The sequence below is a fragment of the Pseudorasbora parva genome, chromosome 4, assembly GCF_024679245.1.
Source record: "Pseudorasbora parva isolate DD20220531a chromosome 4, ASM2467924v1, whole genome shotgun sequence".
Classification (NCBI taxonomy): Eukaryota; Metazoa; Chordata; class Actinopteri; order Cypriniformes; family Gobionidae; genus Pseudorasbora; species Pseudorasbora parva.
In genome coordinates this window covers 21,807,289-21,832,798 of record NC_090175.1, presented here as the reverse complement: position 1 = coordinate 21,832,798, position 25,510 = coordinate 21,807,289, and the positions used below count along the sequence as shown (strand labels likewise).

General features: G+C 39.2%; 1 protein-coding gene across 1 annotated transcript in view; it reads left to right on the top strand.

Moving 5' to 3' along the window:
- tenm3 (teneurin transmembrane protein 3) overlaps window positions 1-25,510 on the top strand; it is a 309,711-nt gene that overhangs the window by 240,669 nt on the left and 43,532 nt on the right. Inside the window, exons 14-21 of the mRNA XM_067442491.1 lie at window positions 3,961-3,984; window positions 5,014-5,034; window positions 6,131-6,277; window positions 8,537-8,753; window positions 14,099-14,218; window positions 17,539-17,800; window positions 22,139-22,406; window positions 23,942-24,085. Coding sequence (XP_067298592.1) covers window positions 3,961-3,984; window positions 5,014-5,034; window positions 6,131-6,277; window positions 8,537-8,753; window positions 14,099-14,218; window positions 17,539-17,800; window positions 22,139-22,406; window positions 23,942-24,085 — 1,203 coding nt within the window. The remainder of the gene's footprint in view (window positions 1-3,960; window positions 3,985-5,013; window positions 5,035-6,130; window positions 6,278-8,536; window positions 8,754-14,098; window positions 14,219-17,538; window positions 17,801-22,138; window positions 22,407-23,941; window positions 24,086-25,510) is intronic.

The following is a 25,510-nucleotide window of genomic DNA, read 5'->3' as shown; positions in this document are numbered from 1 at the left end:
TGGTGGGTGGTTGCAGTTAGCAAACTCACCACTAGATGCCACTAAAATTTACACTGTGCACCTTTAAATTGATTGAACAAAATAATAATAATAATTAATAATAATTCATTACTTTTATATAGCGCTTTTCTAGGCACTCAAAGCGCTTTACATAGAAGGGGGAATCTCCTCAACCTCCACCAGTGTGCAGCATCCACCTGGATGATGCGACGGCAGCCATATTGCGCCAGACCGCAAAAGATTTATTATTCAAATAAATGTTGTCTATTTGTCAAATAATCATAAAACAAAATATTAAGCTTAAACATAATTCACATAAAAATAACCATAATTAATAATTACCAATAATAATTGATGATACCTGTACATTATGCTACATGATACATAATGAAAAAAACATTTTAAAATGTAAAAAAAAAGTTGTTTAAAATATAATATTTCACAATATTGTTTTTATCAATTCAGTTTTATTAATTAATACATATAATTAAAGTTGCAGTCTGTAGGTTTTGCCTCTTTGTCGCTATCTCTGTTTGAAACCTGCATCGGCGGCTCCTCAGTGCAGATGTTTTTTAGTATGTGCGGCTTGCCATCAGTCACCGCACCAGTGTGGATACAGTACTTCAGATTCATATATTCCTCGTCTAGAAGTATAACCTTAATAAGAATTTTCACCGGAGAGTGTCATTACAATAAATATGACAGTAAAACATTACAATAAATTTTGCTACCAAGTGATTAAGACCCATTCCCATTTCTACCCCTAAGCCTTCCCCCCACCCCTTCGTTTTGTGGGTTCATGTTAAGGGGTAGGGGTGTCTCAATTCTATTTTAGCTGGAGGGGGGAAAGGGAAGAGCCAGATAGCCCTTCAAACTAAGATTTTTCAGGACCACACTTTGAACAAATAGGTATAACTGCACTTAAGGTCAGAATCCAGCAGCGTGAGCACGTCCCGACCGCACCGCACTTTGCTTTATTTTCTAATGCAAACATTTCTGTTGTTTAGTGAATGGTGGAAGCAGAGCTCGCGCACACGTCATCACTCCTGCTGCCACAAATGAACAAATACTGTTTTCATTAGAGTGCTATCATTAAAGTATCGGTACTAATCAAATTTCGCACATATCGCAACCTAACCAGTCGACTAAAAATATTAACGTTGATTAATTATCAGCAGCCGATTGTATCGACCAATCGCGACAGGCCTAATTTTCACCCATATGCCGTGCCACTCTGTTTCAAGCGGAACGGGTAGGGGCAGGTGAAGGGGTATAAAATAGATTTGGGATTGGCGTTGGGTGAATCTCCAGTTGTCACTGATGATTGTCATTTGGACCTTTCTCGATTACAATCTGCTATCAAAAGCAGATTGAATTATTCAATCTGAATAATTCTGAATTGAATTGAATTATTCAATTCTTGTTTTAATTAAATTATTCAATCTGCTTTCGAGAAAAGCCTATCCCCAACCGGCAACATCCTCAAATGATACTACTACTAGCCAGACTCTTTATCTTTATGTATACAGACGTGACTTAATGATGCAAAGACATGCTCGAATTTCCCGCAGACATCCACCAGTACCACTAAGCCTAAGGTAAGGAGATCGTTTTGAATACTGGCTTGTTGTGTACTTGCTCAAAAATGGTCATTTTTAAACAACAAAAGTTATGGACTTCAGCTTTAATTAAATACAGTATGTTTAACGCTTGATCGGTATAGTATCTTACATGCAGTCGAAAAAAATTACTTCCATTTTTGCAGTACTGAAGCGCCTGCCCTTCAAAACCTCTCATTTATTATCATACATTCACACGTGCGTACAGACAGAGAAATCAATAGCAACACACAACTGCATCATTTTGATCTCCAATGCCCTCAATTCTCTCCTCACGTCAAACCATGTCAGATAGATGGAGGGTTAAAGCAAAAACGGCTCGCACTGTACATCTACAAATAATTTCCCACGCGTTATCATTTCAATCACTAATTAATGAAACACGCTTTCACAGCATATTAATCCAAGCATGCTCTGAAAAGGGATGGGAATCAAACAGTCTGTGGCATTCTGCGGATGGAAGTGGCGGTGTGCGTTATCCTGTCATGACAGGCAGGGCAGCTGGCGGGCAGGTAGAGGGCTGACACATTGCTAACGTTTGATTGGTTCTGTGGGATGGCTTGAGGTGTCTATAAGCGTGATTAAAACACATGTTTGGCCTCTATGTCACACTGGCTATACCCACAGCTGTGGGGGCATGTATTCCACCATGTGGCTGTGCATAGCAATTAGGATAATGGAAATGAATATAGGCTTTCTCTCTTTTTCTTTGGAAAAGTGACTGAACCACGCTGGACGTGATGTATAATTGTTTCCAGATTAATGTCACTTTAATCAGAGCTCTTTGAATGTGCACGTAAATAATGAAGCATTGATGTCCATAAAGGGATGATTGCTTTTTTTTTCTTCCCCTCTGTCTCTCCTTCACTTACTCTCTCTCTATATCTCCCTTCAGGACCATCAATGTAAATGAACAAAAGTTTGTTGTAATTAGCCAGTAATTGGCTGCCCTCACTGGCAAGTTTCCAGCTCGGAGTATGCATTAGCTTGTGTTTTCATAACCCGTTGTGTATTCAGGGATAGATACGCAGCCTGGTCTTCTACAACTGTCTACGTTCTGGATCTCCCAGACATAACAGTGAGTGTGTGGAAACTAGACACCCAAGGAATTTAATCAGTACGCTCTCGCCCTGTCTCTCTCTCTGTCTCACTCTCTCACACACAACCTCTCAATCGGTCTCATCCACACACACTCTGTCTTGCATTCACACATAAGAGTGCATTCCTTAAGAACATAATCCAGCTAATGAAGCTTATGCATAGCAGCGTTGTTATGCTTGTATTAAAAGGTGAACTTTTATTTAAGATGATTTGTTGTGACTTAGCATATGTAATGTTATGACACGCCGCACAGGGTTCCTTGTCAGAAATCATTTAATTTAGCCACAGGAAGGGGATGATTTCTCTCGTACACACATGCAGATGATTCAGAGCTTATCCATACAGTATTCCACCAACACACTTTTTTCCCCCTCACTCGGGGCCATATAATATTTCACTCACACACTCAGGAGCTCAAGGATAATAGACCTGATGTGATGACAATGTGAAATGCGAAATAGCAAACATACAGCAGGATTCTTGAACCACATGTCAATCATCGGGATACAATTTCCAATTAGCATGTGAGGCCCCGTTCAGTGCGCTCTTCTAACAGTACTGTAAATCCCATGATGCCCATGTTATTTACTCTATGCATTATGAGTGATACTGTCACACATTTGAAAACCGATTTATGGGAATGCCCAGTGAATACTGAACAGGAAGAGTGAGTTGTTTTCTGCGGGTGTTGTTTTTCATTTGTTCCATAAATGGTGTCGCAGAGGATTGTGCAGGGTACCGTTGGGCTTTGAGAACCATTGAAGTCCAAGAGGATGTGTTTTTGCTTTATTTAACAGTCTGTGTCAGTTTTTTTTTTTTTAAGTTAGTGTACAGTACACAAAATTTGGTGTAGGATTTACTTTGAAGCTGTTTTCACACAAATAATTACAAATAAAGGGCAAGTAACGCATTGTTAAATGTGATATTTCAAAGTAGAAAGTCCAAAGAGTCAAACAATGTTTTATCTTTGTTTTTACAACTTACAATTTACAACTTCAGAAAATCATTTTTGCTGTGAGAAAGAAGAAAAGAGGTTTGCATGTACACTCATTTTGAATGTGTGTCAATAGAGAAAGATGTACTTTGGAAATTACGACGTCTTCCAGCAGTACTAAAGAAGCTCTGTATCTTCTTTAGAATCTCTGAAGTGTCTGTATGTGGGTTTCAGGGAATGTCTTTTCACACCTTTTTAACATCCTCTTTCTCCTCCTTTTTCTTCTTCTTCTTGCTCCCTGTAAAGCTCACCCGGAGACGTATGTCCAAGGTACTGTATCTTTTCTCCTTTTTCTCTCTCTCTTTCTCTCTCCCTTGAGCTCTTGTGTCCCGGATTGAGGTCTTTATGACATTTTTATGGCGCATTAATAACCTCTTCTCTCTCTCTCTCCTCTGCGTGTCTGCTATTATTGTGATTCTTCATTGGCTTCTTTTTTTGGACTGTCAGAAATCCAATCCAATGTCCTCAGCGCTCTCCTTGGCTAATGTTCCAACTTCTGCAGAACCATCCCCCTCGCCCCAACTAAATCACCACAGCTCCACATCTGCAGTTTAGCAGTGTCCCAGAGTCGCACTCGAGTTCATTTTGAAAACAATAGCCAAACCAGCACGCAAATGACGATCAGCCATATTTATTTTATAATGAACTACGATCTGGCGATGTAAACGGAGATCAAGAGAAGATATACTAGCAGATTCTTGTTTACTGTTACTGAGGTGTTTTTGGAAATGATTTCACAGGGCTAAATCAGTGCTAAGCCAAGTGTGATTCCAGACTCGCATACTGGCATATGGTGCATCAGACCGCCAAGAACTCTCACAAGGTTTTTTTAAACATAAAGATGTTTCTTAAACTCTTAAGGTCTTACTTTGATAATTTTACTCCAAACCCCTCAGTACGTTAGCTCGGAACATGTTTTTCGCTTGTTTTTAGTACGTTTTACCACATTCCATGGTGCTTTTTTCTTTTTCTCACTCATACAATGCTAAACGGACACGTAGTGTATCTCGGTATTGTATTTATTCATGCGTTTAGTAACAATATACACGCCGTGGCAATCTTCCAGACAGAGTCGGCCAAAGTCGAAACAGCTCCCACTCCTCTTTCAACATCTCGCCTTCCTCCTTGTCAAAGCCCTTCTTTCCTTTCCTCCTTCTCTTTATGGTCATTTGCTTCCTTTCTCTCTCTTTCCCTTTTGTGTTTTTGTGTTCTGAATCGTCCTTCACTTGGACTCAAGTGCTCAGATTTTTTTTGTTCATTTTCTTTCCCGAATTTTCCTCCCTCCCGGCCCCATAATAGGAGAGAGGATAGGATTTAAAGGTAATGCATACCAAAGCCCCAGGGAGACTGTCACAAGCAATCACTCCGCTGTCTCTCTGTGTCTTTCTTTCTATCTTTCCTTGTTTCTTGCTTTCTTTCTTTCTCCCTCCTTCACTTTTTTGTCTTGAAGCACGATGTCAGCGTGTCTATGTTCTAGTCTCCTCGCTCTATTTATTGTTGTCCTTTTATATCTGCCAAATTCATCATTGTTTGTCTTGAACAAGCCGCACACGAACGCACACATGCAATAACTGACACGTGCACACGCACACACACCTGTGGTCCTTGAGTTTTGTTTGGGAATCCTGTGGGTCCTGTCTCCATGCATCCCGCAGCCTGACCCCTGGTGTTTGTTAGCCTAGCTTCTCCCACAGTCCTCCCCTACCCTCCCCCTGGCCTCTCTCGCTTTCCTCTGATTCCGTCCGGCGGAATGTGACCTGGGCAGAAAGTATAGCGCTGGAGGCACACACTCTCTCGCCAGCTCAGATGTCCACCCTATACTTTATGCCACTGGGATTCTCTGTGTGCCGTAGCTTCACATGGATGCCACTGCCGATTTGTTATTCCCTCACCCTTTTATATCCCTTCCTTTGATCTCTTCTTCTAAATTCAATTCTCTTTCTTTTAATTAATTTTCTTTAAATAACTTTTTATGGGTTCACATTTGGATTCCTCAATCGGTTATTTTTCCTTTTGAATCTCACCTTGATTTTCTCACAAATCTTGCCATCCCTTTTGAAAAGATTGGTTGTGTCGAGAGAGCATCCGTTACATCCATGTGAATCTACAGCCTCTGTGCATCTCACTAGGCCTGTTTGAAGTCCAGCGTCAGTCTGTGTTTACTTTTAAACCTTTACTTTCATTCTCGACGATGTCAGTGTATCTCTGTTTGGATTACCATTTGTGTTTCACAAGTCGAAGACATATTGTGTCCTACTGTGGTTACGTATGACGATTTTTAACAGCAACAGAACAACTTTCAGAGAGAATACTGCCGCATAAATGTTTAAAACACACACATAGTGGCTCAGTCTAACAAACATTTGAACTCGCACACATCCGTACTAGTGTATGACGGTTCTGTCTGTCTCTGCAGAGGGATGCCCAGGTCTGTGCAACAGTAATGGCCGCTGCACGCTGGATCAGAACGGCTGGCATTGTGTCTGCCAACCAGGCTGGAGAGGGGCTGGCTGTGACGTTGCCATGGAGACACTCTGTGCAGACGGCAAGGACAATGAAGGAGGTGAGGTCACCGGTGACTGGACGCGTAAATGTTATGAAATTTAAATGGGATGCATCACACATAAATGCATATGGAAACGTGTATGTAAATATCACATACATATTTGTCAATGATAATCAGGTCAAGTATACAACCCTGGTGGAAATTGTAAAAATGTGCATATTAATTGTTTATGAGACAACTGACATATTGTGACATTGTAATATCTTTACCCTGAGTAAAAGTCATAAGAAATGTAGTTGTGTTAAAGTTTTGAAGCAGATTTTTAACTCGCCAAACTCTCGCCAATCTTGTTATGGCTGTTCTAAACAAACAGACTGAAATAGAAAAGTAAGCATACAGTATGATGATTAAGAAGAGTCGCTCTGTTTCACAATGTGGTATACCATCAGAATATAGCACACAAGTCATGATCCTAAAGCTTGGGACATATACTCTGCAAGAACAAAGACATTTGTTTGTTTTCTCGAGGTGGCAAGAACAAGAACAAAGTTCGTTCTGGCCAGTACATTCCATACCTTACGAGAAGCAGTTGCCGAACAACTCCGTTTCACCGCATTAACCACGCCCACTTTAAATTTCTGACCAATCACACAATGGTTATCGGACACCAGCAAGAAAAAAGTTCTGCTCAGACAATGTGTCGAGAACAAGCTGCGAGAACTCCCAAACCAGGGCTGCGGCAGCTCTGTGAGCCAGAACTTTTTTCTCTGTTCTTGTGGAGTATGTAACGGCTTTAAAGGCCACTAAATACTCCGCAAGAACAGAGAAAAAAGTTATTTTCTCGTGAAGTATGGAATCTCCTGACCAGAACGAATTTTGTTCTTGTTCTTGCCACTTCGAGAAAACTAACAAATGTCTTGGTTCTTGCAGGGTATATCCCAAGCTTTAGACCAAAGTCAAGTAAATCTTAAAACTGGAAGTTAGCTGAGTGTCTGAAGGTTCCAGTTCTTGTCTTGACAGACATCAGGAAGACCGACTATGACAGAGCATCTCTTTTAACTTACATTTCACAAAAATGACAGGCCTGCTCAAGGGGCGAGTAGCCATAAATCCTACTCCGCTGATCTTGCGTTCAGGGCGTGTGTCTGGATGCAGAACGTTTTGGTACACGTGAGGTTCCGTTGCATGCTTGAGGTCCAGAATGCCTAGAAATCTTCTCCGCTGAGGTGAATGCATGAACCTTTAAACGCAGCCCAATTCCAAAATATTCGAGGAGATTATTTTTCTAGTTGGAGATAATGCGGTCTATAACATCTTAAATCTGAAGGATTTACAGTCCTCTGGAAGCCTGACAAGAGGCTTTGAAGTTTTTCCAAAGGGAAAGAAAAATATACAGTAAGGTTATGATATATTCTCAGGCGTACAGTAATAGTGCCACGTTTAGCAAATTTCTTTGAATTTGGCTTCCTTTGAATAGCTATTACAAAGAGGTACTGTAAAAAGATGAGAACATAAAGTTCTTTACATAAACAAACATTAAAAAAAATGCGTTTCTCCTTAAATGCCTATACATGTCCAAAGATCCTATTACGCGACCTCTGTTTTGTGTGACCCACACAAGCTATGTTAACAGATTCTGCTCCCTCCGGAGGAACCTTTGCATGTGCCTGTTGACTTTGGCCATAACGGACCGGATTTAAAGCAGTGTGAGAGTTACGAGAGGTCCAGATCTCACATGAAGTTGCGTGGTGCTTTTGGCAGGGGGTACCGGGACACTCGTAAGGCAAAACAAACATTCAGACACTCTGCCTCGATCTCACCAGAGCAGTGTCAGCCCCGGGTGCTGTAAAAAAGAATTGGTCTCATACTGATTAGTGCAACAAAACCACGTGTTTGCATGTCTGTTTGCACATGTGTTCTTTTACAACCCCCCTGTGACGGTGTGCCAGATGTACACCGGGCTTTTTATAAACTAGCTTAGACGGATGGCAGAGGTTTATGGCACTTACCTGCGGGAGATCAGATCGCATTTCCACACAAAGCATTAACCAGGTGTTTACTGATAGAGGCAAGAGAGAGTCTTGACAATGTGAAAGAAAGGATATTGCTGTCATGTTTCTGACCCTAAAGGTGAAAGAACAAATGGGTTGATGATGTATGAAGTATAGATACAAAAACGTTTCTTTTCTCTCACACTATAAGCGTGTGACAGGATCTGTAAGACAGGACCCAGGATATACTATAAGACACTTGAACACGTAGCACCTCATATTTTTCATGTGCATTGTTAAATTAGGTGTGTGTCTGTGTGCGCAGATGGCCTGGTGGACTGTATGGATCCAGACTGTTGCCTGCAGAGCTCATGTCAGACTCAACCCTTCTGCCGTGGCTCTCCTGACCCCATCGACATCATCAGCCAGAACCAACCCACAAGCCCACAGCAAGCCGCCCAGTCGTTCTATCAGCAAATCAGCTTCCTCATTGGCCCTGAGAGCACGCATGTTATTAACGGAGATAACCCGTTTAACAGAAGGTATGGCTGAGCTTGCTGCGATTAGCACATTAAACATTAAATAGTAAGGAGTGTATCAGGGCTCATCAGTAAGAATGTTAGGTGTTGTAGAGGCCCAAGCCTTATTGGGTAAATGATGAACTACATTTTACATTGATCATTTAAACATGTTTTATACCAGCTCAACTTAAACAGTGGTGTTTGTGATGCACACAATATCTTTGAAATTGATAGAAAATTAGAAACAAATAAGCTAAAGTGTAAAAAGTACATGAAAACTATACTTAAGTAAAAGTAAAGATACCCAGCAAAAATGACAAATTACAAGTCACCGGTTTCAATACCACTTGTGAAATAGTCTTGGCGTATCTGATTTTAACAGAATAATACTCAAAGATGCACTAGTCCTCAACAGCAAAGAGACATGCCATTAAACAACAAGAACCAGTTGATTTGTGAGGAGAGCAATCACTTCACAACTACTAATGTTTGAGAGAGTGAGGGCCAAACGGACAGCATAAAAAACCTTCAGTGCCCTGTAGATGATGGTTTGTAATTATAGAAATAAACTTCTATAGAGTTTGGGTACAATGCAAAATGTAAAGTGTAATTGCATAAGTCATTACAAATGTATCAAAGTAAAGAGTACATTAATTAATTAATTAATTAAGAAATTTAGTCAAGTAGACTAAAAGTTGCTAATTACTTTGATACTAAGTCAAACTACAAAGTAACTAATAATTACATGAACTCAAATAGTTTACACCACTGCAAATCAGAAATGGTCAATGAACACAATGAACCATTACCATACTATAAGCCATTAACATTACCGTATTGTTTCTAGCAAATATGGGATTTTACAGTTTTATAATATTTTTTATAAAGTTCAGATTAGTGAACTTTAATGAAAAACATATATGCTGTATAGCTAATAAAAAAAAGAATATATGAATTGCACATTTAATTGATTATCTGACTTGACGTTAAATGCTTTGTTGTAATCATCTAGTTTCTGCTTTGCGAGCGACCATGTGCTGTAACCACCATTAATAAAAAAGAAAAGGACTTACTCCCTACGATTGCTTCCAACAGCCCCCTTAAAGACTTCATACAGTTGCCATGGAAACAGATGTGCTGACAAAACCTCATAAGAACCGTGTGACCTGGGTTACAGAGAGAAAGATTTTCTGAAGTTGCATTAAAGTGTAATTTACAAATGATGCGCCTCAATTTGCATTGTGTGTGTGAGAGCACCATAACAGTTATTGGAAAGAGATGTTAGATCTGATAATAGCCCGCTTGAATAAGCAGTGTTATTAATTAAGTTGTCACATCCAGAGCGTGGGTTTGTCCGAATCATCTTCTCTGTGTTTGCTTGAATGGATGTAATCATTTATTAGTTGTCATGGTCAGCCTTCATGGCTCTGTTTTACCTTGTTCATTCCTTTTGCTTTGTCAATTAAGCGCCTGTTGCCATTTCAAGTCCCTCCTTGGAAATCTCAGTTTATCTGCTTTTAACATAATTTCCTTCTCGTTTCTGAGCAAGATTCAGTGCGTAAGCTAATGTCCGCGGAAACCAGGAACAAAAACACAAAGCAGGCTGACTGATCTTCTGCGACACCACGAATGTTCGCAGTCACGTTTGAATTTGACTGATATGTGATAATAATGCAATAACGATCAGTTTGTTTATCTCGTTCCGTGCCTCCTATGCATAACTTGATGCACATGTTCTTTTCAGATGGAAATCACATTAAAGTTAGCTTGATTACTTTCAAAAATTGCTTGGCAACTGTGATTCGGTCATGACAGATAACATGATTAGCTACAACAAAGACTTTAATAGGCCCAATGCCAGTGCCCCATATGTGAGGACATTAAACCTTTAAGTACCTCTGTGGCAAGATAAAGGCTGATCTGATAAGGGGAGGTGTAGACTAATGTGATTTAAAAATAAATGCACAAACCCACGCGGGGCACATCTGCACTGAATATCGGTCATTTTGGCTAGAGAGCTTGTTTGGCAGTCATCGAATGTAACACAAACCATGTGTACCAGACTCCCTCATCCTCCCAGCTCATGATAAAATAGAATAATCGCTCACTAAATAATATAAATGTTTAAGTAAACATTACAGTCTCTGGTTTTTGTATTCATTATGAAGTTTAGTTTGATTTGTACGTTTTTTTTTATTATTATTATTATCCTAGGCTGCTTTTTGTTTTAAAAGGACAAATGGTGATAAAAGGACACAGCACAGATATATATTTTGGCTGACTGAAGTTAGGCCATTATGTGAATAACAATATATATATATATATACAGTACCTGTCAAAGTCTGGAAGTATGACCATTTTTCATGTTTTGAAAAATCTTTTATGCTCATCAAGGCTGCATTTATTTAATCAAAACATTGTATTACTTTTATTATTGTGAAATTGTATCACAAATTTAAATCAATCGTGTGATACTAAGCTGTATTTTCAGTATCATTACTCTAGTCTTCAGTCTCATGATCCTTCAGAAATCATTCTAATATGCTGATTTGATGCTAAAGATTTTTTTTTAAATTATTATCAATGTTGAACATTTTTCTGCTTAACAAAAGAGAGAAATTAATACTTAAGTTCATCAAGAATGCATTAAATTGATCAGAAGTCACAGTGAAGACATGTAAAATGTTAAAAAAGATTTATATTTATTAAATGTTTTAATAAATACATGTAAAAAATACTTTTCATTGAACTTTTTATTAATCAAAGAACACTGAAAAAAGGAATAAATAGCATTTTTTATGTATTAAAATAGAAAACAGTTTAATTTGTAATATTGTACATCACAGTATTTCTGGTTTTACTGTAATTTTTATTAAACAAATGTAGCCTTGGTGAACATAATAAACTGTTAATGTTTTCAAACTTTTGGCAGGTACTGTATATCTCCTCATTTTGCCTTCTGGGTCAAAAAAAAAAAAAATCCTGCTTAGAAAAAGTTGTTGTTTGTGTGTATCCTCGGGGTAACTACCTATTGATTCACAGCATAAACATTGTAAAACAACATGCCACTGGAGCAAAAGTGCCAGCTCCTCAATTTTCCGGAATTAAGTATCTGTCACACACCCTGCATATCCCAGCAGCCTCTCTCCAGATGCTTCTTCTATGTCATCTTCAGCCGTCCATTCACTTGAACGCCTGGCTCAGCAAACCCCTGCCTGTGTACATGAAAATGTCTTGTTTTCATTTTGCTACATGCTTCGCAGCACTAAGGGGCCTTTTAAGCAGATTAAGCTTCTGCGTGGTGCATGTTGGCAAAATGGGAGGTGTTTTAAGCAGTGAAGTTTGGATGAAAAACAACTGGAGCATTGAGAGGGTCAGCGGTCCGGAGAAGCAGAGAAGAACACATTCGTATGACCCCTTTAAGAATGAAGTGAATTACCTTGAGCAACTTAGATGTCCACTTGGATCCAGCCATAATCATTTGTAGTTTTAGTTTTTAATTTTGCACACTTACGTTTTTATTTCACTTAAAGGTATAATTCACCAAAAAATACTCACCCTGAAATAAAAGAAAAGAAAATATTTTAAAGAATGTTGGTAACCAGACGGTTGATGGTAGCCATTGACTTCCATAGTATTTTTTTTTTTTTCCTAATATGGAAGTCAACAGATACCATCAACTTTTTGATTACCATCATTTAAAATCTTCTTTTGTGTTCAACAGGAGAAAGAAACTCATAGAGGTTTGGAACAACTTGAGGGTGAGAAAGTGATGACCTTTTTGGGTGAACAAAAAAATGTTTTCCCTTTCGGCTTTTATCTTCATAATAGTTTTAGCATTCAATATTAACCTTGGTTTTGTCATAAACATATTGAATGCAGAGCTAGTAGCTAGCTAGTAGCTAGTATTAGTAGCTAGTGTAATGTGTGGTGTTCCGGGCAACAGAGAGAGAAATACAGAACTGAGAAGGTGAATTACAGCATGCTTTTAGACACTTAGTCTGTGACAGCTAATACTGGACACTATTGTTTTATTATCTCACACAAAGCAAAAGGGATTTCTGAGTTACGGTCACATCATGAGGAATGGCAGCTTATTTATGGAATGTTTACCTGTGCATGTGACCCTGGGATCATTTGCACACTTCCTTTACCCCAGCTTTAAGTGAGGGGCGACGCCACACTTTGATTCACTGCTGCTCTGCTGATTAGGCCCCCAGAAAAGCAGTAATGACCTGGAAAATCATCCAATAAGTAGAGCGAGGTGTCCTCGGCACTGTGGTGAAGTGACTCTCTACCTTCCTGCCATTGATTAGTAGCTAAAGCAGATCTATCCTGCTTATCATGTGCAAAACAACCCAGGTTGCTTTATTATTTTGTTAGGAATGTCAATCAATAAAAAAATCTAATAAGATATGCCAATTAATAATAAATTAATTCCAATTGATTAAATCGATCAGTATCTACGGAGAAAGAAATGTGATTCTGATAATATGATTACATTAAAGTAATATTATATTTTTAATTATTTTTGTGAACATTGGTTATCCAGTCATGCCTCAGTTCAGCGGTTTAAGTAAATATATTTAAAAAGGTATCTTCTAACCCCATTGCTGCAGTTCAATTCTGATCCACCCATTGCTTTGAACTGACAACTATTTTGTGTGTGTGTGTGTGTGTGTGTCCTTGTTTATATTACATTGTGGGGACCAATTGTCTCCATAGCAAACCCTGAGATCACCTACATTGTGGGGACCAGCCAGCGATTCATAAACATACTAAATAATGTTTTTTTGATAATGTAAAAATGCATAATGTTTCCTGTGATGGGTAGGTTAAGGGTCAGGGGCAGTGTAAGGGGATAGAATGTAAAGTTTGTACGGTATAAAAACCATTACGTCTGGAGAGTCCTGACAAACATAGTGGTGTGTGTGTGTGTGTGTGTGTGTGTGTGTGTTGAAAGTCAAGTGTTTATTCAAAAAACTATATTTGGAGTATTTTAAGTATTTATTCCCCTGGCTGGAAAGTTACAGTTCTTCACACAAAAGCTTTGCACACATCGATCCTTATGAAGCTCCTCAAAGGAAAAACTGCCTTGGGATTTAAGGACATAAGAATCCCACAGCAGCCTTTAGGGGACTGAATTACGGCCGTCTACAGAGACAGGGGCACAAGAGTCACATAAATAAGCATAGAGTGAGTGCGTGTGAGAGAGACAGACTTTGTGTGCTTTCTAGTTATTTACAGTGGATTAGGCATTTTAACATTGCAGTGAAAGCTTAGTGAATCCATGTTCAGTCATGCTGTAAATCATATTAATAGTATGTGGGAGGGTTTCTCACCAACTATGTATGTTTGTTTTGCAGCCTGGTGTCCATTATCAGAGGGCAGGTGCTCACTGCAGATGGTACACCCCTGATTGGAGTCAACGTGTCCTTTGTACACTACCCAGACCACGGATTCACCATCACACGGCAGGATGGCATGTAGGTTTATTGAAAACACAAGCAGACACACATATACACATTTCCATATTGTTTCTGTCCTTGAATAACTGAATGTCATAATACAACACAGAGTACAGATGTCATCAAAACCATCTGCTTATTTATGTTTAGCACTTATGCATAAAATATACATAAACGTGTGAAAACTTTCATTGAATACACTTTTTTTGATTGAATACATACCCTATTATGGCTCCACAACCGTTTGTGTATGCGTGCTTGTGTTTTATAGCATGTTGTCTTATCTACTAAGATCATCTCATGAAAATGTCAGGCATTGCTTCAGGAAGCAGTGCTTTAGCAAACAGCCTGTTTAAAATGCATTGGATTTACAAGGGTAGAATCAATCAGCCAATGGGCCGCACTCTCCCGTACTGTTAAACCAATCCCAGTGTTATTAAGGAGCTGCAGCGTCGCAATCATGAAGGCCCCGGGACTGTAACCAGCAAGCTCTTTATGCAGACATCTTTGTTCAAGGAGAAGGAACTGTTAGAACCCACCATCATGTACTGTCATGTGTCAGTGCTAAATGGCTGAAAGGCAGCAATCAAGCAGAGAGCAAATTAAATTTGAATTGAATTCAGTTCAATTAAAGATAGAATCACAGAAAAAGGCATTTAGGTGCAGTTGATGGACTCTGGTGGAGTAAAGGGTCAAGTCTTTAAAGGAATAGTTGAATGAAAAATGAAACTTCTTTATTGATTCACCTGCATATGCCGTTCCTAACCGGTATGACTTACTTTCTTCTGTGGCGTCATTGACATCATACCTGATGCAACACATCTAAGGGTGCCATATTTGATATTTGAGGGCTACAGTGGATGATTTTTAGGGCAAAAATAAATCTAGAATCTGTCAATCACACAAAGCTTCAGAAAATGTAAAATGTAGCACACAAAACTGGCTTTTTTTAGTACTACTTTGTCACTTTGGAACCAGTGTTATTTATATAAATTACTAATAATAGTACAGTATTAATTAATATTTTGAATTAGTCGTTATTTATTTTTATATTTTCAGTTTAATTTCAAACGTGTGCTTTTGTCATTTTTCTATTTATGTATTTCTATTTATTTAGTAATGTTTGTTGTTCAAATAAAACTTATTTTATTTAGTTGCTAAGGCAGTATTTCTAGAATTATGATTTATATTTTATTTATATTACTATGATTCATTATTTTATTATTTATTTTATTACAGCTTTCAACAATTTTATGAAAAATAGTAGCCAGTCTATTCTTCAAAAATTCTCCTTTATGTTCTATAAAACAACAAACATCCAAACATCACACTTGATAATGACGTAATTATGGAATTAATTTTGGCTTTTCCTATAGTTATCTTTTAAGTGGAAAATAGAGCGCATGAGCACACGTAAAAGTAATGAAGAGAGAGGTTTGACTGTGATAGTGCATTACAGAGATAGAGAGAGAGAGAGAGAGAGAGAGAGAGAGAGAGAGAGAGAGAGAGAGAGAGAGAGAGAGAGAGAGAGAGAGAGAGACTGCCAGAGAGAAATGTTTAATAGAAAATGTGATGAGAGAAGAGGTCTGACCGGAGAGAGAAAACCCAGACTGAAAGAGAGAGAGTACGGGGGGAGTCTATAGATAGAGGGAGTGTGTCCGAGATTAGCCCACTCAGCCAGCTGTTGCAGCTCTTGAACACCACAGCAGGGCAGACCGTAAAAATGGCAGTGGATAATCGTGCCCACACCTCTTCCACGGCCACTTACTTCAACAGGGAATCAGAGTACCAGCCACACAGCTGTTAGGGACCAATCACCAGCAGCCTCTCATTCAGAGGTGCTCCAATGCGTGAGCGAATATTTACGCTTCTATATGCATGTTTTCTGCCCTATCTTGCTCTTGGAATATAGGACAGTACACTCAGTTCCTGAATCATTTCCTTTCTAATAAGGATCTCGGCAACACAGCGAGAGAGAGCCTAGGGAGAGTTTTGGCTTTTATACAAATGCAATGATATAAAAAAAGGCTCAGCCACATTATCATGCATTTTTGACCATGGCAAGGCCCTGTGTAAGGAAGCAAAAGGCCTTCTTAGAAACTCTTGGCTCAGAGGAGACACACACTGGGATCAAGAAGGTTAAAGGAAGAGACAATTAAACCAGGTCTAGCCATCAGTTCTCATGTCTAATTCATCTCGGTTACTCACTCTATCACCTCCCACAGTACATCACCTGCATATTACGCATACCTAATGATTATGACAGTCCTATGGTTTTATTATATGTGTATATTAGAGCTGGGTAAAAAAAGTATTGATTCTCATTTTTATGAACCAATATCGATTCTTAATTCGCAAGAATTGGTCATCGTGTTTTCAGATTAATGAAGGAATGGAGTATTGTACTATGCCTCCCATCCAATTAATCGCAATAATCTGTGTGCTTTGTTACTGTTGATATAAAACAAAGTCTCATATTTCAAATTACATCCATTTTATTACAAAATTCATAAAACATAAATACAGTTTTAGCGCTGTGGCATGAGATCGCTCTGGCGTAGCTCAGCTCACGAGAGAGAGCGACAGCGCAGAGCTCACGTAAACTCATCCACTTTAATACCAGTTAGCCTACAGCGTGAAATAAACATGAATGATCATCTGAAAGTGTGTTAAAAAGAGTACAACTTACCGAAATCCATATCATGTCACATGTAATCACTCAATCAGTGTTTCAAACGCGGAAAGGCGTCAGTGAAACAGCTTGTAAACAATGTCATGTAATTTCACATTTACCTCAGAAAAAACGTATCCAGCGTCCATAAACTCGTTAGTCAGCTAGAAAGCCTAGATGAAAACGAACTCTAGAGAGAAACATTTATCTAAATATAGGCACCATATTACATATTCATTATATATTTTTTATGTTTTTCAATATTAATGCATGTTTGAATAAATCTGGCACGTTTTAATGACAGCCACCATTTAAATGTTTATTTAAAAAAAATGAATTGGGGTAGAAATATGATTGTCCTTTTAAAGTTAATATTATTATTATTATTGTGTATTATTATAAAAAGTGTAATTTAAGTGTTTGTATAAATATGAGTAAATTTGTACCTTCAATATCTCCCATGGATATTGACTCTTATATTTTACAGCATCAGTTTAAGTTTGTTTATTTTGTTGACGAATTGTGAAATTTCGTCAATACATTTTGATACAAAACAAATGGTCAATACCATTGTGTATATCATTGTGTATAGTCTATATTAGTGTATATGAACTGTATAAATGAAGTATTGAAATATATAAACACACTCTTTTTTTCATCTTTGCAGGTTTGACATTCTGGCAAATGGCGGAGCATCACTGACACTGAGCTTCGAGCGGGCGCCATTTCTGACACAATTCCGTACAGTATGGATCCCTTGGAATGTCTTCTACGTAATGGACACGCTGGTAATGAAGAAAGAGGAAAACGACATCCCTAGCTGTGACCTGAGTGGCTTTATTCGACCCAGCCCTCTCATTGTGGCCACACCCCTCTCCACCTTCTTCAGATCCTCGCCCGAGAATGGCCCCATCATTCCAGAAACACAGGTAAGGCTTAGGTCTGAATCCTTAAATGATGGTGATTGTGAGATTTCATATTTGCACACCACAATGTGGATGAAACATCCTTTACTACCAATAGAACATTGTTTTGAGCTTGAAACCGAATGGTCATTTATTTACATGTACAGAAAAGGGTATAGCCAGTATAAATCTGCAATGAGTTTAGACGTGCTCTATGCAGCGTTCAGTTTTTCACTAAAGAAGGAGCCTTTGAGAACAGTGATGGCACAGAAAAAAAACATGAGGAAACAGTCTGTTCTCTGGCCTCATCCTGCACCCAGCATGCAGTACTCAGAGGAAAAACAGTTTTAAATCTTATTGCGAGACCTAGAAATCGCCACAGCCCTTAGCATAACCCCACATATTGAGGAGATATCGGTCAGCATTTTATATCCTCTTGCACACCCTCCTTTTGTTCCTTTTATAGTGCAAATCTGCACACACTATCCCTACATAATCTGTGTAAAATGACTCGAGCCTCTTGCTGCCTGTCTGTAAAAATGAAAGCTGGACCCACATCAGACCAAATAAAGCACCATGCCTTTGGGGAGATGAATATAAACCATGCCTAGTTTGTGTCTTGCACAAAACAATTTTTAAGGTCTTAAAGGAATAGTTCACTCAAAATGAAAATTCTGCAATTATTCTCACCCCATTGTTTTTCAAAACACATGTGATTTTCTGAAACAAAAAAGTATAAATATTTTTTTTAAAGTATATACTGGCCACTCTTTTCAATATAATGAAAGTGAATGAGAAATGGGGGTGTTTAATTTATAAATTTGTTTTTTTGTTTTTTTTATGAATCGAATGAAAGGTTGACTCATGCAGTTTAAGACTCGTTGGAGATGAGAAATAACAACTTAAATTTGGGCTGATCATCAAAGATCTTTCATATGGCTTCAGAAGAATATAACCAGGGCTTATAGGAACTGTATGTAATAAATTTATTTCAATTAATCATAAAATGGCCCTGATATGTTACTAGACATTAAGAAATCATGTTAATTTCAAATACTTCTATCCCTGACTTGAAAGTGATTGCAGTACCAGTTTTGGCCACACTCTTACATACACTTCCTTTAACATTAACACCCGCCAACCCACCATTTGCGGGTGGATATCGGTTATAGTGTGTAACACAGTCACTACCAGTAGTCACTTTGGCGGGTTGAATTATATTCTAGTCTTCTCAAAAAGCATCTGTTATAATCGCAGTAAGCATTATAACCAATCACACACGATTCTGTTGAGCTTATGAATACAATGTCTATTAATCAGAGGGGTTCAAATCGCTGAAACGCCAGAGTTTTGTTCAGAGCGCGCTCTCACTCACTGACATCTGCACTCTCATAAACAAGAAAGCAGAGCCTATGTGCAATGAACGCAGGAGATTCATTCATCAAAAATAGTTTCAAATAAAGTATCACACCAGCACCATAGCACATCTGACATGACTGGTACAAAGTTGGCTTGACGTTGGGAGTTTGATATTCGTGAATTTAGGGACATATGACATTGGTATATGCATTTTAACTTCAATAGCATTCGAAGAGAATGGCTTAAAGTCATAACACCCGCTTTAAAGGGTGTCAGGTATGATGCATGCCTTTTAGATTTTTGATATTTAACTAAAACATATGTATATGTATTTATGCATATGTATTTAACTAGGCTCACACAAAATATGCTAGATTTAAATATATCTTAGCTGATAGAACATTGATGAGAATATTGTTTGAGAATAAATTATATACACCTCAAAAAAAGTAAAGTAAAACTCAAGTTCAGACAAGCAACTGTTAGTGTTTCTCGGTCTAGATTACAGAGCTTTACACACAACATTACTACTTTGATGATACTGTTATCATGCCTTTGCACCCCATTCATTGTAATTGTATGGGAAACAGTGACCAACTCTATTCAAACTGTATCCCTTTGTCTTTCAAAAAGGAAAGATCAGGGGGGAAAAAAGGAATGAAAGAATTTTGATTATTGAGTGAACTATAAAAAGAAAGGCAAAATAAACATTGATATTGAATGTTTCGGTCATATTTTTTTCCTGTGCCACGTGAAACTTAGTGCTGTTGTTGATTGAGAGGTTCACAAAACTTGGCTCAGTTCTGTCTGTTTCTCTGTCTGTATTTTCTCTTCCACCCTACCTTGTGTCCAGATGTGTATTTGATCCCTTCCTCTATAACCCGGCTTTTCCATTCTTACCTTTCTGTGGCATGTGGCGGGGGGGAATCGTCCCCTGTAATGCGAGCACTCAGGGCCAACACATATGCTGTCTTACGGATTTGCTCCGAGACATAAAGGAGAAAAATTGTTTCCTTATTGTCGGCAGCATATGTAACAGGCCACACTCCTCTTCCCATGTTTCTCCTCGGTCCCAACAGGGGCGTCTGTCCCCTATGTGGAACCCCACTCATCAAAGTAGATGGGCCCTGATTTGAATTACAGCCTGCTTTGAGAGCAACTCTAAACAGAGGTAATCAGACCCAACCAAGTTAGCATTTAATATGGGGCTTTTGGACCTCAGCTGTAATGGCCTCCAAGGTCTTTTTTTACACAGAGCGTCACACATAAATGGCAAACAGACATCCCTTAGCCCCCCTCAGCCAGCCCTCGTAATGCTTAGTGGCCGTGACACCAAACGGGAAGGCATATTGCTTCCACTTGGCCGTTGTGCGGGGCTGGAAAAAAATATATTTGGCTAGAGGAGAACGGCACGTTTTCACGTCCAGAGAAACGCTCAATGCGACAGTGGAAAATCAGATGAGACGTTTAGTGAATGAAAGATATATGATTTCCCATCATGCTTTGTGTTTTTGTTTCAGTAACTACTGAGTCCTATAAGGCATAACACCTCTAAATGTGATTGTGCATTGATTCCGCTGCTTTTTGGCTTCTCGCAGAAACACTAGCTTCCTTTCTTACCATGAAAAAATGCCTGATGATTAAACTCAATCTGGTCTTTATTACTGTGCATTTAATGGGCTGTATCAAATGAACTTTCAAAGCCTTTTTCATCTTCCCTTTCATTTGGCAAATGAGAAAATATTTTGCTTTAATGCAGCCATATGCACTTATGGCCCTTGCCCCCGTGGCTAAGAATAACACGGCTGCACACGTAGAGACACGGCAGCGCATGCGGTGCCATTTATTAAGAGCTTTATAGCAGGCGGGGTAAAGCATGTTATTAGCTCAGACTCTGTAATCAAAGTTCACAGAGGGGAGGCCAGTACATAGCATGAATGCACTGTGGCTTATAGATGCCCTTAAGTAAACCTACGAACACAGGATATGCACACACACATGTGGCTGGCATCAGCTGGTGTTAGGATGGCAGCGTTGGCCCTTTCAAATTGAGAGCATAATGCTCTGGTCATGTCTGCGTGTGTAAATGTGAAACCTGAAAAATGTGAGTAGAAACCACCAAACTTTGTCTTAACTTGCTGTCCTTTTATTTTATCCCCCACCTACCATTAGTTTCCTGTTTGCCTGGGCTTTTTTGTTGTCGAAGCCACAGACTGCATATCAAAGGTTTTCCCAAAGCCATCTAGCCCCCTCTACTGATCCCTGGAAAAGTGCAGCGGCATCCAAACCAAAAAAAAAAAAGAGAAGAAAAGAATTTCCCTCCGGCTCCCTTTGTCCTCTGTGTTAGAGAAAAGTAAATGTCCCTCACAGTAGGACACTTGACAATGCCATGAGCTGGAAGACAGGAGGATTACGGTCTTTCCACAGTGGCTTGACTGGCTTTTCATTAAGCACTTGAGGAGAAAGCTGTGATGCAGTATCTCTCTGTTGATCCAAGCTGCTCCTCATCTCCTGTGCTCCTTTTGTGCATCTCAAAGAGGGAGCGAAATTAGCGCTAATGCTCTGAACTTTGGTGACTCCTCACCAGGGGCACCTTTAAATGCCGCTAACTGCACGCTTGTGTTTCATCTGGTACAACGTGCCAGCTGTCTAGAAGTCTGACATCAATCCAGTTTGAACTCTTCTACTGCAAGTTGTGGCCCACACTCCTCTGTCTGTTGACTATTTCTCGTGGTCGAGCATGTGGAATGCGGTACAGTAATAGCCTCCGACAGTGATGTAAATATAAGCATGTTCCGCCCGTGAAAATCTCCCTCATTAGATCCAAGATGTCAAGTAAATGGCGGTCAGAGCAAACACAAGCACAGATGTGCTTTAATCCTGTGGAGAGAAAAATCGGAGTCCTCATCCTCGGCTCTAATGCCGCTTCCAGATGCTCCCAAGTCACTCCTTCTCTCTCCCCATTTTCATTTATCTTCACCTCTTTCTCTCTTTGATGTGCAGGTTCTTCAGGAGGAGACGGCGATTCCGGGTAGTGACCTGAACCTCATGTATCTGAGTTCACGGGCGGCTGGCTACCGTCCAGTGCTCAAGGTGACCATGACCCAAGCCACCATCCCCTTTAACCTCATGAAGGTGCACCTGATGGTGGCGGTGGTGGGACGCCTCTTTCAGAAGTGGTTCCCTGCGGAACCAAATCTGTCCTACACCTTCATCTGGGACAAAACGGACGCATACAACCAAAGAGTCTACGGACTGTCAGAGGCTGTCGGTGAGTAAACACAGAGATCAGTGAGGACGGGTGGATGGATGGACAGATGATAGATAGAGAGAGAAAGAGATAGAGAGATAGATAGATATTAAACTGGTTGCTGTACAAAGTTAATCAGGAAATCTAAACTCATTTATTTATTTTTTCTTTTCAATATTGAATGTACAATTAAATGTGAAAACGTTTTCACCTTTATCCAAATATATTTTTGCAAGATTCTTCAACTGTTAATTTAGTGTAAATTGACAAATCACACCTCTGCTCAAAACCTCCAAACTTTCCAAAGCTGCCTCCCAATTAGCAGCATTTTTCATGTTTTTACTATTATTTAATATTAAATCAGCTGGTGTTGAACCACCTCACTATCTATCACATGCTGTTCTTCTAGATTCACAGAGTAGAGGAATAATGTAATTACCCTCTGTAGAAAGGCTGAATTTGTTACATGCAAGAATGTAGATGTGCTTAATGGCCCGTGCCACTATGACACTTGCATTATGGCACTTGCATTATGGGATGTCTCCTTAAATATACCTATGCAAATGGGGAGTGTAAATGGAAAACAAAGCAGTTATGATTAAGGCCAACAATAGCACAGGAAAAAAATCCCTATGAAAGTTTTTTTTTCTTTCTCTCGCACTGTGGCATTTTTATGCTGACTGTATTTTGTAGCTTGTATGATTACCCATCAGCAAAACCACAGAGAGCAACATAACTCTTTCTGTTCTGAGGAAGGTCGAGGCGAATCTGTGGCTTTGTTTTTCACTTAAGCATTGAAAAAGGCGGCCAGCTGCTGATGACAGCGCCTCCGTTTATTTTCAGCTGATGATGTGGCAGGCAGTAGGCCAGACTAAACTAGACATGCTTTTCAGCACCTCACCAACAAATTCAAAATATGTTGAACCACATGACATGTTTTTTCACTAAATCAGGAATGCATTCTGCCTTTACAAAGTGAACTGTGTAAAATTGTAAATAGGTTAGCTAGGTCTCACGAGTATTGATTGGCTTTCACCTTCTCATCAGGCTTTGGTTTGCCAATTGCATTAAGCAGGTAATTTTTTTTGCCCAACGAATAGCAGTGCGCGTATTGATTCTCTCTGGGGGACATAAGGTCGCTTTCTTAATATGATCGGCTGGAAACAGTTATAAATTTAAAACGATTTGCACCTGGTGAAGCGCAGATCTGTTATGAGATTTACGAAAGTTATGATAGAGACAATGCAGTGTTCAGGCAGGCTGCAGTAAAGATGAATTGATATTGTGTAGGACATCTGATTAGGCCTGGCAACGACTGCGGTTTATCAGCTCAATGTTTATATAATTATTTATCTGCATGCCTCTTAATGTGGTGTTTAGACTTAGTCTGTATTGATTACTTTGCACGGGTTCTCTAGAAGGCTGCATTTGATATGATGTTTGTACAATATATTTGCATACATGAATAACACCAATCTCTCTCTCTCTCTCTCTCTCTCTCTCTCTCTCTCTCTCTCTCTCTCTCTCTCTCTCTCTCTCTTTCTCTATCTCTAAAGTATCCGTGGGATTTGAATATGAGTCCTGTTTGGATCTGATCCTGTGGGAGAAAAGAACAGCCATCCTGCAAGGTTATGAACTTGATGCCTCAAACATGGGAGGATGGACGCTGGACAAACACCATGTTTTGGATGTTCAGAATGGTAAGCCCACCTCTAACCTTTGACTTCTCCAAGGAATAACACATATTGCACTCCTACTCTGGTTTTAATATGGGTAGTTCACTGATCTTGGCAATTAGCTATAAAAAATGTTTACCCACTCACTCCCAAATATCAACAAAAATCAATTAAAATACACCTCTTCTTCCTCCTCTAAATAAGGTCCGTTATCTGCCTGTTAAAAGTTATTAACATGACAGGTATAAAACCTTTATAAGGAGTAAATGAGTGCTCATTAGTGTCATTGCTTTTAAATGACGTTGATGAAGTGGAACTATAGCAGCACAGCGTTCTTATTGTCTCAGGAATGCCAATGAAGAGACATTTGACATTTCCATGTGAGTGACCTTCACCCAGACGAAGCAGACTGGAGTGCTCTCTGCAGCAAACATTTATGGCCACGTGTCACTGGGAAGAGACTGCCTTGATGAATTCTTATGGAGTCTCATCCCTCATCTTGGCTTTAAAAGGGTGATCAGCAGAGGTTGTCCCTATGTACCTTGCTTAAAGGTTGAACCTCTTTATTCACTACCCTTGAGCCCTTTCAAAGGGACATGATGAGCTGTTCTTAGATCATAGTTTCTATAGTGTCTTTCCAGGGCTATATGTTTGTTGTAAGCTCCTGCTGAACCTGAAACGGCTGCCATTTGGCCAAATGATAAAAAGTCATCTCTTAAAGCAGTTGTTTACCACAAAATGTAACATTCTGTCATCTTTTACTCACTTTCATGTTGTTCCAGCCCAGTATTATTTTCTTGTGCTGTCATTTTTTAATGCAAAAGGACAAAAAAGCATAAAAGTAAACCATACTGACCATTCCTAGTCTTCTGAAGCCATACGATAGTTTAGTGTAAAGAACAGACCAAAATGTATATTATTCACAAAAACTCTTCCTCTCTACTGTAGCTCTTAAATATAATGTGGCTCATGTTTGATCAATAGACGTTTTGTATTTTATTACAGAGCTTCAGCGGAGGGGCCAGTGGCTTGCATTTGGTCTGTTTCTGTAATATAGTAGAACAATGCTTTATATGTCAGTCTTTGAGATCTGACACATAGAAAAAGAACATTTTAGTGAGAGAAGAAAAAACTGTTCCTCACTGGGATGTCCGCAGACAGTGATGGACAGCTGGGCGCTGGTGAATCCATGAGGGCAGGCCATAAATTACCCAGTGAAGTGGGCCTCTGATGGGGGTATGTGAACAGGCCTAGGCCTAGCAAGTGTAATGATTCTGGAAATGAACTCTATGGAGCGAAACAGGGGGCATTGAGGAATAGTACTAGTCTGCTTATCTTAATCTGAGAGTGAGTTTAAAATAAATTATAGATATAGTGTATAATTAATATATAGGTATGTGTTTAACATAGAGAAAATTATTTATAAATCAACTTAACAAAAATAAATAA